Below are 19,135 nucleotides of genomic sequence, written 5' to 3' on the forward strand. Positions count from 1 at the left end.
AGAAAGATAGATGAATGTGAAGACCTCTAGGGAAATTGATATGGAGATGATAAAATAGAAAATAAGGTAGATGGAAAAATTAATTTCCAGAATTATATGGCAAAGGGGAAAAAAATGGGGCTATCCATCCTGAGGCTTCCCTGCTCTGTAAAGAAGAGAAGTATTCCATTCAAAGTAAGGTAGAGGAAGTGAAGTCAGATAGTTTTTATTTATTTATTTATTTTTAAATTGGTGAGTGAGAAACTACCAATGTGGGTTTTTTTTTATTATTTAATATATTTTCATTGATTTTTTATAGAAAGGAAGAGAGTGGGATAGAGAGTGAGAAACATCAATGAGAGAGAAATGTCGATCAGCTGCCTCCTGCACACCCCTACTGGGAAAGTGCCTGCAACCAAGGTACATGCCCTTGACCGGAATCGAACCTGGGACCCTTCAGTCCACAGGCCGACGCTCTATTCACTAAGCCAATCCAGTCAGGGCAAGGTCAGATAGTTTTTAAAAATAAGTAAAAAAAGTGATATGGAGATGGGTGGCATATGAGGCAACATGATATTAAGTAAGAAGCTTCTTTAGGAATCTAAAGGGCTTAGCTGATTATATCAGGACTGTAGAGTCCATTGTGTGGAATTTGTTCTCTCCTTGCTCCACAAACAATCTCTGGACCAGGAAAATAGAAAACTGGATTTTGCCAGCTTGGAAGAAAGAGGAAGGAATAAAGAGGCGAATGTCAAGAGAGTACGGTCACATCAAAGGGTTAATTATAAATGTCAGACTTTGGGACTCAGGCTGGGAAGAGACTATACTGCAGCAAAAGGAGAGATTAAAGTCTAGGAGATAGAAATGTTCCCGATAATGGCAAATAATTTTCAGGCTTGCCTAAGTTGAGATGTAGTGGAGGGAAACAAGTGGAGATTTGGGGAGGCTTGGGTATTGCAAAGATGATTGGTTATGGTGCCAGAGTGTCCCAGGCTAATATCAGAAATCATGTCCTAGAAGGGTAAAACAAGTAAACCTTCTGAAAAGCAGGAGTGACTTCAGCAGGGAGAGGAGATGGCGAAGATTGGAACTAGTGTTGAATTCAGCAAGGAAGTTCATCACATCATCTGGAATGTGGTAGGTAATCTGATTTGCAAATGTCATCCGATAGTTAGTATGCAAGTTCTTCTTGTTCTTATGATCCACCATGAGAAACTGATCCTGGACACAATGGGTATGAAGCCACCTGTCACTACTTGAGCCAAATTAAGCAAAGACAGGGTTGAATCATGTCTGAGTGTTTATTCCAATAATGCTGGCAGTATGGGGAGAGCAGTTGGTCACCCTGGAAATTCTGCTCTCAGCAAAGGAGGTGGGTAGGGCCTGCAGTCCGGCCTTCAGGAGCTCAAAGTCTGATAACAAGGTGGCTAATCTTCTATGATGTTACAAACAGCTCAGCCCGTTCCTGAGACTGGGAGATGGTCAGCGTTCCTGAGGCAAACTCCCGGAGTGGGTCAGGGTCCGGGCACAGCCACCAAATCAAAGGGTATCCTGTTCTTGGTCTGCTTTTAAAATGTATTTTCTTTTTGCAGCACATCCTCCAGTTTCCCAAGGTCTGCAAGAAAACCTCTTATCTATAGTTGGCAACATGAATAATCATTATAAAACAAGTGTGGCTCTATTCTCATGTGCTCGTCCCTCTATAAAAACCTCAAGTACAGAACCTCCAGGGCTGTCCTTGCTTGCTGGAGCATGAAACATCCCAAGGAGTGGTTCAGGGAGGTGGACAGAGCAAACCAGAAAACAGCCTAGGTGTTCCTGGCCACAGCGACTCTGCTCGAGGCTAGCCGTGACCTCGGAATGACTGCAGCAGGCTGACTTTTGGTAGCAGCCTTATTCAGGTAGCATCTCTTCACCTCTACCCATTCACCAAGTCTGTTCTGGGATATCTTTGGCTTTCTTCTCTGTCAGTAGATGTCCCTGTATCTTAGGGAAAACTTTGTAGCTAACGTTTTCCTTCCTCATTTCTCTACGTGCCCACCAGCAGTGCTTTGTAGAAGACAGAATGGATAGAGTAGGGCATGAGGAAGGTAATAAAATGACTTGGAAAGTAAATTCACCTCTGGGCCTCAATATTTCCATCCTTGCAAAAGAAGAGTTTGGCCAAATAAATTGGCAGTTTAAAAGAGTTATGCTCTTTATGTATATTAATATCACTTGATCCTCTCAATATCCTATGAAGTTCAAGCTTGTCAGGCTCACATTTCTAAGAGAGGTTGGAGCCAGAATTTGAACTCAGATATATATATGTAGATACCTATAAGTACCTACATATGAGTCATAAAAATCATTGTGTACCTATATATGAGTCATATAATTTATAAAAGTTGTAAAAATTAATTCTAGATCTAGCTATAGCTGTATATACTTATTCTTGCATCAGGGAAGGTATACGTAATTTTTATGTCCCAGGACCAACAATTCCAATTTGAATTTATTCCTTGTATTTGAGTGCTTGTAACTGGCCTGGAAGAAGAAACTTCATTAGGAAAAGGAGGACTTCAGTATGGGAGAAATTGGTCGGTGCCTGGGAATCAAATGACTTGCATTATAAAATGACATTTTCCTGATTATGCAGGACAGACCTGAGATCACACCTGTGATTTCTGAATTCTTAAAAATTCTTATAGTCTGCATTCACTGGCGTGAGTGTACAGTGGAGATGATCTATTTTAGGGTGAACCTATTTGTAGATCACATGCCTGACGTCAGCCCTTGTGAAAGCCCTGAACCTAATTCCTCTTCCAAACTAGGATGGGGACTACACACTGGCTGCTGGGAAAGAAAAAAGACAAAGTTATTTAAATTGTTTTCTTTCCTTCTTTAGACATAAGGGCCCTCTCCAGTCTGAATCCCTGGGAACCAGGACAAGGTGAGACAGCCATGGCCAAGTGTATGGAAATGGCACCACCTCAGGGTGCTGGGTTATCCCATGTTTGGAAAGCCAGCTTTGCAAGAGATTAGGAATTAACTCTCTTGAGCGTTTTCACAGGCCTCACCCAAGCAGGACATTAACTGAGATCGAATGGCTGCCTTTCCTTGTGTGATCGTATTTTTCTTGGTCTCCTCCACTTGGGCACCTACTGTTTTTTCAGGTAAGCAAATGTGTAGGTCTTGGGAGAGAACCATCTGATTTTCTTTTAGTTGTAGGGAAGAAAAAGAATAACATGAATGGGTGGGAAATGTTTTGCTGAAACATGGGCCTTTGGGCTTGATAATGCAAATTGGTATCAATTGGGCATCATTATTAGAAACATCACTATCTGAAAACTAAGTACCATGCTTCTACATGATGCATGAGTCAAGAAAAATCAGAAGGGCAATTCAAAATTATTTTGAACGTAAAGAAAATGAAAAAAAAAAATGAACAAAAGTTTAGGTTCAAACTTATGTCATTGCCTCCATACCCGGTTCCTTTTACTCCAATCCCACCATCATCTGGTATGTCCCCAATCTCATTAGATTCTACTTTATCTTACTTGTATTTATTTTTTCTCAAATAAACATATATATGTATATTTTGTTATCCCTCCTACTTTCTTACATAAACAATAGCATGCCATAGATAGGCACCAGTTGAGTTTGTTTCCGTTTGTTGCTTTTTGTTTAATATCCCACATGTGAGTGAAATCATAGTTTCTGTCCTTTCCTGTTTGACTTATTTTACTTAGCATAATACTCTCATTTGAAACATGTTTTCTTGGATATTTTAAATATCATCTGATGGCGAGAGATAAGGAGGAGCAGAACTACAATAAGTCTTATTTCATTCTCCCACATCTAGCTGGTCATCCTCTATCCCCAGGCAACACCAGCACCACTCATCCAAACCAGTTCACTGAATCCCTCAGCCTCTCTAGGGTCAAGGAACTCCTAAGTTTTCTCATCATCATTCACTGTCATCTTTAATTCTTGATAGGAACAGACCTAATACTTTATTTACTGAATCATGTTGAACTTATATATATAATTGGTTTCAGAGAGGAAGGGAGAGGGAGACAGATAGAAACATGACTGAGAGAGAATCATCAATTGTTGTCTCCTGGGATGGAGCCTGAAACTTGGGCCTGTGCCACAACTGTAACTGAACCTGCGACCTCTTGGTTCCTGGGTCAGTGCTCAACTTCTGAGCCACACCCAGCCAAGCCATATTGAGCCGTATACTTATCCCAATTATAGTGAAGATGAAACTAAAGCCAACAAAAGCCAAGTCACTTAATGAAAATAACGTGGTTGGCACATTATGTGTACAATCCTGAAAGGTTTTTACTCTTTTCTCAATGACACAGAAAGTTTTTAAATGAAGTCAGAACTGTGAAAATAAAAGAAAGAATAAATAAATATATAAAGTAGTTACCACTCACAAATTCTGTTGTATAATTTTGTGCAAATGAGTAATTAAATTACACTTCTATATTCAGTTAGTAACTTCAATAAGTGAAATCATATTCTATGGAAAACTTTTTTTAATCTATTGTGTCTTTATTTGCAGGACTGAGACCACGGAACCCTGCTAAATGGCCTCCAGTAAATTTAAATTTCTCAATTCTGAATTCTAATTCTAACCTGATCACTCTCTTGACACAAGAACCCTAAAAAACTTCATAGTGGTAAAGTAGAATGGAAAGATTTCTGTGTGACCTTGGACATGTATCTTAACCTCTCCAGACTTATATTTGTGCCCAGGTAACACAAGCATGATAGTAGGAAAATATACTTCTGAGCATTAAATGAAACCATACCTGTCACTTGTTCAAGGTCACAAGCCTAAACTGTGGTATATACAGGAATTATTTCAAGTCTCAATATAAACCCTAAAACTTTTTTAAAATTTTATTTTTCTATTAAAGTTGCTATTCAATATTATTTTATGCTAGTTTCAGGTGTACAGTATGGTTGTTATACAACCATATAAATTACATAAATGATCACCCTAAATTTTCAAGTACCCACCCAGCACTGTGCATAGTTATTATAATATTACTAGAGGCCCAGTGCATGAAATTCGTGCCTGGTGGTGGTGGTGGGGGTCATTCAACCCGGCCTGGACCCTTTCCAATCTGGGACATCCTCCCACAATCCAGGACTGCTGGCTCCTAACTGCTTGCCTGCCTGCCTGTCTGTCTGATTAACCCTAACTGCTTCTGCCTACCAGCCTAATCACCCCCTAACCGCTCCTCTCCTACCCAATTGATGCCTAACTGCTCCCCTTCCATCTTGATGGCCCCCAACTGCCCTCCCCTGCAGGCCTGGTTGCCCCCAACTTCCCTCCCCTGCCAGCCTGATTGCCGACAACTGCCTTCCCCTGCCAGCCATCTTGTGGCAGCCATCTTATGATGGCATCGCACGAGGGCATGACGCCACCTAGGCTTTTATTATATAGGATTGATGACTAGAGGCCCGATGCACGAAATTCATGCAAGGGGCTCAGCCCTCACAGCCACAGTGGCTTGCCTTGGCGCTTGCAGCCCTGGTTTTGTCTGGAAGGTCATCCAGTCTAATTAGCATATTATGCTTTTATTATTATAGATATTCCATGTGATGTACTTTATATCTCCATGATTGTTTTGTACCACCAATCTGTACTTCTTAATCCCTTCATCTCTTTCACTCAGTCCCCCAAAATCCCTCCTCGCTGGCAACCATCATCACTGTGTTCTCTGTATCTATAAGTCTGTTTCTGACAAGCCCTCACCCTGTCCTCTAGTTCACATACTCCTTATAGTGAGTTTCTGGCATTGGGATTCCTAGTTTAAATGAAAACTTTGCATTTGGAGTTGAAGTTGAGATGTTATAATGCTCATATTTGAAGAAATGGTTGGATGAGCAAAGACACTGCTGTCAGAAAAAGAAACAAACAAAAAAACTGCCTGACCGAAGACCAGAGCAGAGAAAATCCTTATAAAAGATCAACCGACTAGTAATATTTGATGTTATTTCCATGTGGGGCAGTAGTGGCAGGATAGGAATAAATAGGAAAAATCTATCAATCATTATCTACATGATATTTTATATTATTTGCAGCCCCCATGTAGGATGTACTTCCCAACGGATCTCCTTTATGAACCAGATGAACCAGAATGCCCTGATATAGCTGCCCCTGTTTGTGCTACAAATGGCCACACTTTTCAGAATGAGTGTTTCTTTTGTCTTGCTCAGTGGTAAGTTCAAGTTAAAATGTCATTTTTTTTCTCTATATTTCATCACAGAAATGTCAAATAATCTTAGCCAAGGAACTGGATTTACTGATGCATGGGATTTTTTTTCAATAGCCACTATTATTCACCAAAGATTGCAGACAAACTACATATATAGTGATTTCTTTTTTAAAAAATGCAGTGAACATTCAATAAAACATAAACTGCAAAAGAAATAGAATAGGCAGTTTACACAGGGCTCATTGCTTGAGAAAACACTGGGAATTGATAAAATGTGTAATGTGTTTAGGAAAACAAAGAGAAAATTGTATTGAAAGGAATCCTAATATATAAAAAGCCAGGGGCCATCACAACCAAAACAACTGAATGGACAACCAAACAGTAGGCTGCGTGGGGCAACAAGGCCGGCAGGAGGGTTAGTGAGGGATGACCAAACGACTGAACAGCAGGCTGCGTGGGGCAACAAGGCCAGCAGGAGGGTTAGTGAGGGACGACCAAATGACTGAACAGCAGGCTGCTTGGGGTGACCAGGCTGTCAGGGGAGGCAGTTGGGGATGACCAGGCCAGTGGGGAAGGGCAGTTGGGGGTGACCAGGCTGGCAGGGGGGCAGTTGGGAGCGACCAGGTCGGCAGGGGGGACAGTAAGGGGTGACCAGGTCAGCAGGAGGGGCAGTTAGGGGCAACCAGGCTGGCAGGCAGAGGTGGTTAAGGGTGATCAGGCTGACGGGGGGGCAGTTAGGGGCTATCAGGCAGGTAGGCAGGTGAGCAGTTAGGAGCCAGTGGTCCTGGATTGTGAGAGGGATGTCCGACTGCTGGTTTAGCAGTCTGACATCCCCCCAGGGGTTTGGAGAGGGTACAGGTGGGCTGAGGGCCTCCCCGCTGGGCACAAATTTTGTGCACCAGGCCTCTAGTGTTATATAAGGTTACATAATTATATCCAAATATATAATATTTAGATAACAGTGATATATAAGGATGGAAAGTTAGGTAGAGTCTAACTTCTGGAAAATATAAATATTAGAGAATAGACTGTAGCTATGGGCATGTAAACCTAGTGAGAATTTGAGCAGAGTGTGTAAACTATGTGAATTGTGCACCACATTATTGTAGTTATTTTTTACTTCCTGGTAGAAAAAATCTGGCATTGCTATGTTGAATGGAAAGGTATCCGAATAGGAATGGGTTAGGGGTGAAAGATTCTCTGTTGAAAAATTTCACATAACACTTAGAATAATCTCGACATAGAGGAGGAATAAATAGGCAAGCTGTGGTGGTGATGAGAAGGAAGGGAGAAGAGATGGGTATAAAGGCAACTGTAAAAGCAGCTCTCTTAGGATGACATTTGAAAGATAAGAGAATGTGTAACAATGTCCACTTTCCTTGTGATGCTAATCTTCTTTTCTCTTCTCTTTAGGGAATTTGGTCATCGTATTAAATTTGGTAACTATGGAAAATGTGAGCGTGGGTAACAGAGTATTCCACTTGTTTATTCTTTTCATTACTTAATTCTAAAAATCATTTCTCTTGGAATTTGAGGATGTATAATAAATAACATGCCTGTCTATGCTGCACCCAAATTTGTAATGAAGTCGGGGGGAAATTAAGCTAATGGAGAACTAAATACTGCATTTATTACAAATAAACGTTATAACAAAAAAGGTGATCAGTGTTCATCCCTGGGCGCTGGTTGTTTACAGTCAGCTTTCATTGTGTGTGGGTCTAAGACAGTGTTTCCCAACATGGGGCACATGCCTTACAGGGGGGCAATTTGATTTTTAAGGGGGGAAATTTGAGAATGACTTATTAACAGTGAATTTTTTGCATTTCTTATCGTTCTAGGGGCCTCATATACAGCATATAAATGTGTATTGTGACATACTTATGCATTTCAGTCTCTATTATGTGTTTTGAAACTTTATTTGCTATTGGCTATGTTTTCATATCACTTCATATTATTATTTTTTAAAAATTTCTTAGTGATTTTTTTCCTCAGTACTTCAACTGTCCTTTTGTTCTTTTATTTCTCTCTTTCATGGATGCCGTATTCTTTGGAAGCTTGTTTAGACCAAGTTAATGGCCTTTTAGACTTCCTCCATGAGAACAGGAGTTCACTTTTTGAATAGTAAGAATTAGATGTCACAGGGGGGCATCAGGATTTTAGAGATGCTTAGGTGGGGCATGGCCAAAAAAAAGGTTGGGAACCACTAATTGAAAATCTGTGATCAGGTGGGCTTACCTAACACTCTCCTGGTTTAAATTTATTGCAGATTGCAGGCTTATCTGCAAGGTCCAGCACTGCCCTACTCATCTCACTTAAACACCTGAGCAAAAGAGAAAATAATCCCCCCACCCTCGCAACTCCCACAAACACATTCACAGAGCTGTTTGAGACTTTCTACCTGATATTCATGAGTGAAGCCCACCTGCATTAAGAGAGAAAACTTTCCACTTGCTAATAAGAAGAGGGAGAAGGATAGCCCAGAGGTTTTTTTTGTTTTGTTTTGTTTTTGTTGTGTTGTGTGTGTTTTTTTTGTTGGTTGTTTTTTTTTGGGGGGGGGGGGGCAGACATGTTTTAGAGAGAGCTAGAAGGTACTGATATCATGTGATTCCCCTGATTCCAGCATACCTAATTTTCACTCCATCTCATCGTTCCTATCCCATTGGTCAATAAATTCCTTTTCCTCTTTTGCTTAATCCAACTTATAATCTGTCACTTAAACTTAAAGGTCTTGATTAATACAGGGAGATCATGTTATTTTTACATTTCAGGCTGGAAAATTAACAGTGAAAAACTTGGGCTTCGGTGTGCTCTGTGTCATTACCTATTGTTGCCACTAGATGTCAGTCTCTTCTTAGTTTGACAAGATCTTGATTTAACCAGTTATCTTCCAGAGGAGGTCCTGTAACTCTACTTTTTCCATCACCTTTCCAGCTAATCCACAGTCTACTTCAGCTGGCAACAGGGACCCCCCTCCTCTTACCACTTCTGCCTTCCTTGGTTTTGTACAAGTGTTTGTATATAGAGGCCCAGGCCTATCCTATTTTAAAGAGCCTGGGCTTCTGTGTTCTGTGTTAATTCTCCAGGCGATTCTAGTGCACTACATTTTAAAACTATTTTCTCTTTCTTCTATTTTATTACATTTATTGGGGAGACATTGGTTAATAAAATTATATAGCTTTCAAGTGTGCAATTTATAATACACCATCCTATATAATAAAGAGCTAATATGCTAATTAGACTGGATGATGGAACGACCTTCCAGAACAACCTTCTGGAATGACCAGTGGGTGGGGGGCAGGGGGCGGTGGGCAGGGCCGAGAGACAGCCGGGCCATGAGGGCTGAGGCAGCGAGGGCTGTTAAGGCCTACTCTTGCATGAATTTTGTGCATCAGGCCTCTAGTCTCTATATAGTTGTGTATTCACCACCCACAGTCAAGTTTTATTCCTTCACTGTATATTTGAACCCTTTACCCTTTTCTACCTCTGTCCTTTCCCTTTGTATCTACATGTTTTTGTTTGTTCATTTGTTTTCAGTTTTATATCCACATGAGTGAATCATATGTTTGTTTTTTTACTTTTTCACTCTGACTTACTTTGCTTAGCATATTCTCAAGATCCATTCATGTTGTTGCAGATATCAGTATTTCATCTTGTTTTATGGCTGAGTAGTATTCCATTGTGTATATGTACCACATCTTCTTTATCCAGTCATCACCAGTTGTTCCCATGTCTTAACAACTGTGAATAATACTGCAAATGAACATGGGGGTGCATATATCTTTACAAATAAATGTTCTCAAAATTTTTTTGGATAACCAGAAGAGGGATTGCTGGATAAGTTCTATTATTAATTTTTAAAGGAACCTCCAAACTATTTCCATGGTGGCGATAACGTTTTACATTCCTATCAGTGTGGTGAGAACTATTTTCTAGACTGAGTTCCTTTATTCCTCAGCATGTCCTCAACTGGCAGAATTGAAAGTGCAGGTAATGATGTTATTGAGGAAGTGACATTGGGAAGGTAACTTCTCTCTGGGCTAACTTGTTTTATCTCTACAATGAGAATTTTAACTTGGATAATAAAAATTATATAGCATTTATATAATTAGCATTGCTATGTATACTACTTTGTGTTTGTCACTATATCAAACATGAGTAAAGTGAGGTCAATTAAACCCAAAATGCATTGAGGGAGAGCCTAATTCAGGTAGTCATTGGCTTTCTGAGTTGGATTGAGGACTCAGAGATCATCTAAACAATCTGTGACTTCTTCCACAGTATTCCTAATGGGATAGCATGTACCCAGATTTCCCACCAATGGGAAATTCACTGCCTGATAAAGTATGAACAATGCTGTAGAGGTATGGTTATTAGGAAGCACTGCTTGCCTTGAATCAAAACTTACATTGATGGTGCTTTCAACCATCAGAGCCTTTCATGACAGAAGTTCTCTCACAGTTAGCAGTAGAAGATGAATATTCTGTCTTCTAATCAATACATACTCAAATCATTTTTCTCCAGTCATTTACTTCAGTCATTTCTCAAGTCCTATTTTTATTATTTCATTCTATATGGTCTCGACATGCTACATTTAGGTAGTACGCATCTTAAAGTATTTAGGCATAACCTTAATGAATAAAAGCTTTTGATTAGCTGATAAATCCTTCTCAATTACATTTGGACACTACCAGGACTCAGGTGGGTCCCTCACATTGATGACATGGTGGTAGCAGCTGCAGAGAAGTAGGTAGAGGTTCTCTGGCAGCTCTATTGGGTACATTTATCTTGTGGCCTTTTGCCACTGAAGGTAGCTCTGCAAAAGGGCCCTTGTTCAGTCAGGTCATAGAATGTTTCAACTTAAAGACAATTCTGAACCATTTGGGAGGTAAAGTAAAGGAGGATGTGTTAAACATTTCACAATTTGCTCTTCTTATTGAAGTGTACAATCATTCTAAAATAGTTGAATTACTTGAAGTTCCAGTTAAGTAAGCATTTCTTTTTTAATTCGCTGATGCAGAACAGATTATTTCTCCCATATGCTGGATGCATTCTGTGTTCCTCTGCCTTTTGACTAAGGACTCCTTGTTCATTTAGTAATTATTTGTTGAGAGTATCTATGCAATGCACTGTGCTAGGTGCTGATTTGAGCAAGCAAACAAGACAGGCCGGATCCTTTTCTTATGGAACCTGCATTCTAGTGATGAGAGATGAATAATATACAGGGAGAGGAACAGGCAATGGCAGGGAGTAAGGAATGCTGTGATGACAATGAATAAAGCAATATAATAACAGTCAGATAATAATAAGTGAGGCAAATAATAGAAGTTCAATAAATAGACACTAAATGAATATTTGAGACCATGAACTCCTAGACAAAGACTCTAATTAAAATCACCGTAAGAAAAGCTTATAATAGAAAATAATAACAAGAGAGAGACATGGAGAAAAGGTAATTTAAAAAAGAAAAATAGGCAAAAAATTTTAAATCCAATCTCACATAGAATTTAGTATAAACATGTATGGTAATCACAGAAAACACAGGCTAGAGCTTGTATGATTTACAAGTTTTAAGGGTAAACACCCATTTTAGATAACAGTGAAACTGGATAAAATGGAATATCTAGGCTGGCTTCTCATCATTTGGGTATCTGTTCAAATATATCATCTCCTCAGAGAAGCCTTCTCTGATTACTCAATCTAATTTGTCCCCTATCTCCATGTTATTCTCTAGCCTAATACCATGACATATTTTCTTTTGAATACTTGTCAACATATGAAATCATTTATTACATTATTATGTTTTCTTTTCATTCTACAAGAAAGTAAGTTCCAAGAAGTAGAGTCCTTGTCTGTCTTATTCATCTGTGAACCTGCAGCGAGGAAAACTGGGTCAGAGAAGGGAAGTGATGAGGTTGATTGTGACTGTGTCTGACTGTTGCTAAGTAATGCTATGTTAATATGTCAGGGCAGGGAGGACTTACAGGGCTACATGCTATACAGGAAATACTAAAGAAGATGATTTGTCCAATCTAGAGGGGAAAAAAGGACTTTCTAGACACTCTAGAGCTGCCTTTACATATCTGAAGAGATCTATTTAGAAAGAGAGAACAGATTTGTTCTATTGGGCTTCATTGTAGAGAACTAGAATGTCTGGAAACCATATAGAAATGGAGTTCTTTTGAATTTGAAAAAATTTCTTAGCCAGTCTAAGCATACCAAAAATGCAGTCATCTTACTTGGTAACAAGTCTATATATTAGATATCATGACATTAGGGAAAATTGGAGTAAATCCTTTCTTAATGTCCAAGAAAACACTAACATCTCTTTAGATGTTATTAAATGTTCTGTAAAATAATAAACTGTGGCAAATTAAGTTTGGGGAACATTGAGTTTTTAAAAAGTGGGGGGGGAATTTGTATTGCAAAAAAAAATAAAAAATAAAAAATGGAGCCTTTAATAAGTAATTCCCAAAAATGAAATTGAGTATCCAGAGTTTCCCAAATCTGGTTGACCAGAGAATCCTTTAGTCAGGAAATACTAGTTAACTTTTCATGGGATACCAGTGTCTTAAATATTAAAGGTCTGTAAAGTGGGGGTGGGAGTATAGACGTCAGAATGTTATAGATTGACTTCTGTCTCCCCCAATTCATGTGTTGAAGACCTAACTCCTTGTGTGGCTATGTTTAGAAATTGTGGCTTTACAGGGGCAATTAGGGCTAAAAGAAGTCATAAAGGTGGGGGCTTTATCTAATAGTACTTTAATTTTACTAGAAAAATGAAGAGACACCAGGGGTTACGCACACAAAGCAAAGGCTATGTGAGGACACAGTGAGAAGATAGTTGTCTGCAAGCCAAAGAGAGAGGCCTCAAGAGAAACCAGCCCTGCCAACACCCAGAACTGTGAGAACATTAATTTTTTTTTCTTCACTTTATTTCAGAGAGGAAGAAAGAGGGAGAGAGAGATAGAAACATCAATGATGAGAGAGATTAGCTACCTCCCACACACCCCACACTGGGGATCTAGCCCGCAACCCGGGCATGTGCCCTGACTGGAATCAAACCATGACCTCTTGGTTCACAGGTCGACGCTCAAACACTGAGCCATGCTGATCAGGCAGAACATTAATTTGTGATGTTAAAATCACCCATTGTTTGGTATTTTGTTTTGGAGGCCTTAGCAGACTAATATATTCACTAACTCTGGGGCTGACTCTGGGGCTACAGGTGATCCCTTCACTAGTGAGCACAATAGACATTATTTTACTAAAAGGAGATGGGAGGTAGGTGTGTGTGTGTGTGTGTGTGTGTGTGTGTGTGTGTGTGTGCGTATGCATGCATGTGTGTGTGTGTGTGTGTGTGTGTGTGTGTGTGTGTGTGGTCTATATCCAGATAGTGTGAGGTCATCTAGGAGCAACATGAACCAATAAAAAAAAAATCATTACTGTTCAATTCAATAGTTTCATGATTTGGAACTATTTGGTCTTAATCATTCAAAGAAAATTGAGTAGAACCAAAACATAATATTCCTGCACGTGCTAACTTCCTTTTTCCATGAGAAACAGGAAATGAACTCCTGCTAGACACAAGGTCAAAATGCAAATGTCACTGTGCCTCAGTGCACACAGAGGCATGATCACAGTGGGGACTACATCAAAAACTGAAAATAAGAAGATAAGAAAGGAGCTGGAGTATTAAGGCATCATCACATAGGGGAAGGAGAAGAGGACAGACAAAAGGCTAGAGCTAGTGCAGCCAAGCCTGGGCCATGGATTTTATTTTTTATTTATTATTTTATTATTTTATTATTTTTATTTTTATTTTATTTAATAAATCTTATTGTTCATATTATTACAATTGTTTCTCCTTTTTCCCCCCATATCTCCCCTCCACCCAGTTCCCACCCTCCTTTTTGCCCTTACCTCCCCACCCCCGCTGTCCTCATCCATAGGTGTACAATTTTGTCCAGTCTCTTCCCGTACCCCCCACAGACACCCCTTTCCCCCTGAGAATTATCAATCCACTCCCATTCTATGCCCCTGATTCTGTTGTGTTCACCAGTTTATTCTGTTCTTCAGATTTTTAATTCACTTGACTTTTAGATTCACTTGTTGATAGGTATGTATTTGTTGTTCATAATTTTTATCTTTTTTCTTCTTTTTCCTCTTTTTAAAGAATACCTTTCAGCATTTCATATAATACTGGTTTGGTGGTGATGAACTCCTTTAGCTTTTTCTTATCTGTGAAGCTCTTTATCTGCCCTTCAATTCTGAATGATAACTTTGCTGGGTAGAGTAGTCTTGGTTGTAGGTTCTTCCTATTCACCACTTTGAAACCAGGTGCCAGTGCCTGAGGCTGGCTGCAGCCCAGGAGATGAAGAAGCTGCCTGCCCTGTGATCCCAAGCTGCAGCTAGCAGCAGAAACCTCAGGTCCACCTGCCCCACCTCCTGGGGGAGACTGAGAAATGGGGCCTCAGCGCCTGAGGCTGGCTGCGACCTGGGAGATGAAGAAGACGCCTGCCCTATGATCCCAGGCTACAGCCAGCTGGAGAAGCCGCCCACCCCATGTCCACCGGCCCCATGTCCTGGGGGAGATGGAGAAACCGGGCCCCAGTACCTGAGGCTGGCTGCAGCCCAGGAGATGGAGAAGCCGCCCACCCTGCGGTCCTGAGCACCAGTACCTGCGGCTGGTTGTGGCCTGGGAGACAGAGAAGCCACCCATCCTGCGGTCCAGGTGCCAGCACCTGCAGCTGGCTACAGCCTGGTAGATGGAGAAGCCGCCCACCCTGCAGTCCCGGGCACCAGCACCTGTGGCTGGCTGTGGCCTGGGATACAGAGAAGACGCCCACCCTGCAGTCCTGGGCACCAGTACCTGTGGCTGGCTGTGGCCTGGGATACAGAGAAGCCACCCACCCTGCAGTCCTGGGCACCAGTACCTGTGGCTGGCTGTGGCCTGGGAGACAGAGAAGCCACCCATCCTGCGGTCCAGGTACCAGCACCTGCAGCTGGCTGCAGCCCGGGAGATGGAGAAGCCACCCACCCTGCGGTCCTGGGCCCCAGTACCTGCGGCTGGCTGTGGCCTGGGAGACAAAAAAGCCGCCCACCCTGTGGTCCTGGGTGCCAGCACTTGCAGCTGCAGCACAGGTGAAGCCCCCTGTCCACCATCCCCTGAGGCTGCAGCCAGCCTGGGCGCCTATGGCTGACCAGAGGGAGGGAAGCCCGGATCCTGGGTGCCTGTGGTCAGCTGGAGGAGGGAATCCTGGGTACCAGGTGTGGGCTGAGGCAGAGGTGGTTAGGGGCAATCAAGCCAGCAGGGGAGCAGTTAGGGACAATCAAGCTGGTAGGCAGAAGCAGTTAGGGGCAATCAGGCAGGCAGGTGAGTGGTTAGGAGCCAGCAGTTCTGAATTGTGAGAGGGATGTCCAACTACTGGTTATCCCATGAGGGGTCCCAGATTGGAGAGGGTGCAGGCCAGGATGAGGGACACCCTCCCCACTCCCCCCCGCCTCCTCACCCCCGTGCACGAATTTCATGCACTAGGCCTCTAGTTAGCTTATAATCTTTTGTAGATATTGTGTTTCAGAATGTACTAAAATAAATCTACCAGGCAGAGCATTGGGGAGAAGAGTAAACTGACTTCCCCCAGGTTTTCATTCATTCATATGCCCTTAAACTCAGTAGACAAACAACAGCCATTTGGCCCAATGCAGTTTATAAGCTAATGTCAGGAACCTGTAGCAGAAACTCTGGGCTCATCAGTAATCATCGTCATCATCACAATTACAATTACATGCACTGCACTTTGGATTTTCACGTACATGACACCAATTATATGAACTCTACTATTGTGGCAAGTAATAGTTCCCAATCTAGATTAGATGGAGTTAAAGTTCTGGGATAGTTTCTGTGTCATTTGCAAACTATTTTTAGTTCTCCCCATCTGGTTGTCCAGGGACAAGGTGATATCACACTCCACATCCTCTATGATTGGGCCAGCCCACCTGAAGGTGAGGGAAAGGACAGTGGTGTCATGTCTGGACTGAAATATTTAATTGCTGAAAAGGGAGATCCTCAACAACACATCTTCACTTAACCTTGACAATGAACAACATTCCAAATAGTGAGAACTCTGCCCACCTGGGACCCTTGAAGATAATGCAGGACCATTAGCTGACCACCTTACATGTTCAGCTTGATTAAATAATATAATTTGTTCTAAGCCACATATATCTTGGGGTTAGATGTTACCACAATATAACCAGGTGTTCCTGGTAGCTGCAGGCTCACAGCACATAAATGATTTAACCAGGATCACACAGCTAGGAAATGTCAACACTCTTCTCCAAACTTCATAAATGCTAAAATCACTGTTCCTTCCTCTAGGTCCCAGCTTGCTTCATAGGTTTATTGCCTCAAAAATAAAACCATAGTTTCCCAGAAGCAAAAATATAAACATAAGTATGATCTGTCTAATCTGGGTTTTTGTGAACTAAGGAAACTTTGATATTTTCACTTATTTCATGACTGGGCCAAGTCAAGTTCTACTAATACAACAGGTTTAGAATCCTAACAGTCCCCACCTTTAGGACAAACAGAAAAATAGTTCTCACCTCAAATAACTAATGTGTTGGTCAGATAGGAAGTAGCAATTAAGTGACAAGGACTGCAGCACCACCCAGGGTGTGACATTGTGCTCTGAGAGCCTCTCAAAGCCAGCATTGACTCTGGATGACCTCAGAGGGAAGGCGGGGAAGCCAGGCATTGCCATATAAACATGGTCCCTTTCCTACCTCATGGCTGATACAGCTGCTGTGACTGCCTGAACAGCCTTTGCAGAGCAGCCACCTCCACCATGAAGATCATTGGGGTTCCCCTCCTGCTCTGCACGGTGATCCTCTTCTGCAGCAGCTCAGGTGAGGGAAGGGTAGAGAGTGAACAACCATTAAGCTTGTTTTGCCAAATAACCTTTCCTGGGAGGTAAGCATCTGAGAGAAGTGTCTGGTTATATGGATTTTAACTACCGGCATATGGGTTTAGAATAAAAAGCGTACTGGTTTAGAAAAGAAACAGCCCTGGCCTGGGAAGGGAGAATCTTATGTCCCTAATAGAATTGGGGCGAGGGAATAGGGGGGTTAGGCCTAGTGTCTTCCCATTTAAGGATTTTTATTTCCATCTGTGGAACAAAGAAATGAATTCTTTTCTTCATAAGAACATTGGAAGTTGTTATACACTATTGGATACTATTCCTGTTATTGGATGCTATTCCTCTGAGCAAAGATGCAGAACAACTTGGATGCCTCCCTAAATTATTTCAGGAGGATTGAAATAGAGTACAATTCTCCAGAGGCCAGGAGTCAACAATTAGACTTTTTATATGGTTAAAAAAATAAAATAAGATGTAAACACCTTAAAATTTTATTGCATCCCTTCATATCAATTAGAAGGGGAAGAATATCAAAGATGGTGCTTCAGTTCTTGGCAGTGGTGGCTGCAACACTGCCTGTTGGGATCTGACTTTAAACCGTTATCAAAGTCACAGTGAGTTCCAGAAGTGTCCCATGGTAAGGAAGGGAGGAAATTTGGGTAATTCTCTTGCCTGAACCAAGGGTTTACCTAATGGCTGTTTGCAAACAGCTGAAATTTTTGCATAAGAATGGGGTGTGTGCTGAGACTTATTGCCAGAGGAAACACAGTGTCTTAATCTCTGGAATCAAAATGACATTAATTGATGAGACTTCAAGACTTTGCTTTATTATTAACACTGCTATCTCTATTTCTCTTTCAGAAGCTGCTAGTCTACCTTTAACAACCGTGAGTATGTTGAATTACATTTCAGTTACTATTGACTGTCACTTAGTCAACAAATAATTACCAAATATACTGTATATGTAGGATTAAGTCAGTATGTGTAGGTGGTAAAAAGTGGAGGCAGACACAGATAAAGAAATCTCCTCTGCTGTTTGAGAGACATATGACATAAATAACCACAGCCTTAAAATCATTCCCAACTTAAAAGAGAGAGAGATGACTTTCAGTTGAAAAACTGGTAAAGTCTTGATGGAAAGGACAACATTGAAGAGGTAGGATCTTGGTTAATTGCACAGGCTCTGGATTCAAATCTCAACCTCACCAATGGGAAATTCACTGCCTGATAAAGTATGAACAATGCTGTAGAGGTATGGTTATTAGGAAGCACTGCTTGCCTTGAATCAAAACTTACATTGATGGTGCTTTCAACCATCAGAGCCTTTCATGACAGAACAGAAGTTCACTCACAGTTAGCAGTAGAAGATGAATATTCTGTCTTCTAATCAATACATACTCAAATCATTTTTCTCCAGTCATTTACTTCAGTCATTTCTCAAGTCCTATTTTTATTATTTCATTCTATATGGTCTCGACATGCTACATTTAGGTAGTATGCATCTTAAAGTATTTAGTCATAACCTTAATGAATAAAAGCTTTTGATTAGCTGATAAATCCTTCTCAATTACATTTGGACACTACCAGGACTGGTGGGTCCCTCACATTGATGACATGGTGGTAGCAGCTGCAGAGAAGTAGGTAGAGGTTCTCTGGCAGCTCTATTGAGTACATTTATCTTGTGGCCTTTTGCCACTGAAGGTAGCTCTGCAAAAGGGCCCTTGTTCAGTCAGGTCATAGAATGTTTCAACTTAAAGACAATTCTGAACCATTTGGGAGGTAAAGTAAAGGAGGATGTGTTAAACATTTCACAATTTGCTCTTCTTATTGAAGTGTACAATCATTCTAAAATAGTTGAATTACTTGAAGTTCCAGTTAAGTAAGCATTTCTTTTTTAATTCGCTGATGCAGAACAGATTATTTCTCCCATATGCTGGATGCATTCTGTGTTCCTCTGCCTTTTGACTAAGGATTCCTTGTTCATTTAGTAATTATTTGTTGAGAGTCTCTATGCAATGC

The 19,135-nt window shown here is 41.0% G+C and overlaps 1 protein-coding gene and 1 long non-coding RNA gene across 2 annotated transcripts in view; one reads left to right on the forward strand and one right to left on the reverse strand.

Annotated features, from left to right (window-relative positions):
* LOC129149503 (uncharacterized) overlaps positions 1-19,135 on the reverse strand; it is a 75,780-nt gene that overhangs the window by 23,140 nt on the left and 33,505 nt on the right. The gene's annotated exons all lie outside the window — the stretch shown is intronic.
* On the forward strand, positions 3,036-7,904 carry SPINK13 (serine peptidase inhibitor Kazal type 13). The gene is made up of 4 exons (XM_028161499.2): positions 3,036-3,134; positions 4,532-4,566; positions 6,064-6,200; positions 7,611-7,904. The coding sequence occupies exons 1-4, from the start codon at positions 3,065-3,067 to the stop codon at positions 7,663-7,665; spliced, it is 297 nt and encodes a 98-aa protein (XP_028017300.2). The 5' UTR covers positions 3,036-3,064; the 3' UTR covers positions 7,666-7,904.

This window comes from Eptesicus fuscus, chromosome 6, assembly GCF_027574615.1.
Source record: "Eptesicus fuscus isolate TK198812 chromosome 6, DD_ASM_mEF_20220401, whole genome shotgun sequence".
Lineage (NCBI taxonomy): Eukaryota > Metazoa > Chordata > Mammalia > Chiroptera > Vespertilionidae > Eptesicus > Eptesicus fuscus.

Coding starts and splice junctions, on each gene's coding strand:
- SPINK13 (XM_028161499.2), top strand. CDS start 3,065: ATGGCTGCCTTTCCTTGTGTGATCGTATTTTTCTTGGTCTCCTCCACT. Junction 3,135..4,531: donor GGCACCTACTGTTTTTTCAG/GTAAGCAAATGT, acceptor CTTTATTTGCAG/GACTGAGACCACGGAACCCT. Junction 6,201..7,610: donor TTCTTTTGTCTTGCTCAGTG/GTAAGTTCAAGT, acceptor TCTTCTCTTTAG/GGAATTTGGTCATCGTATTA.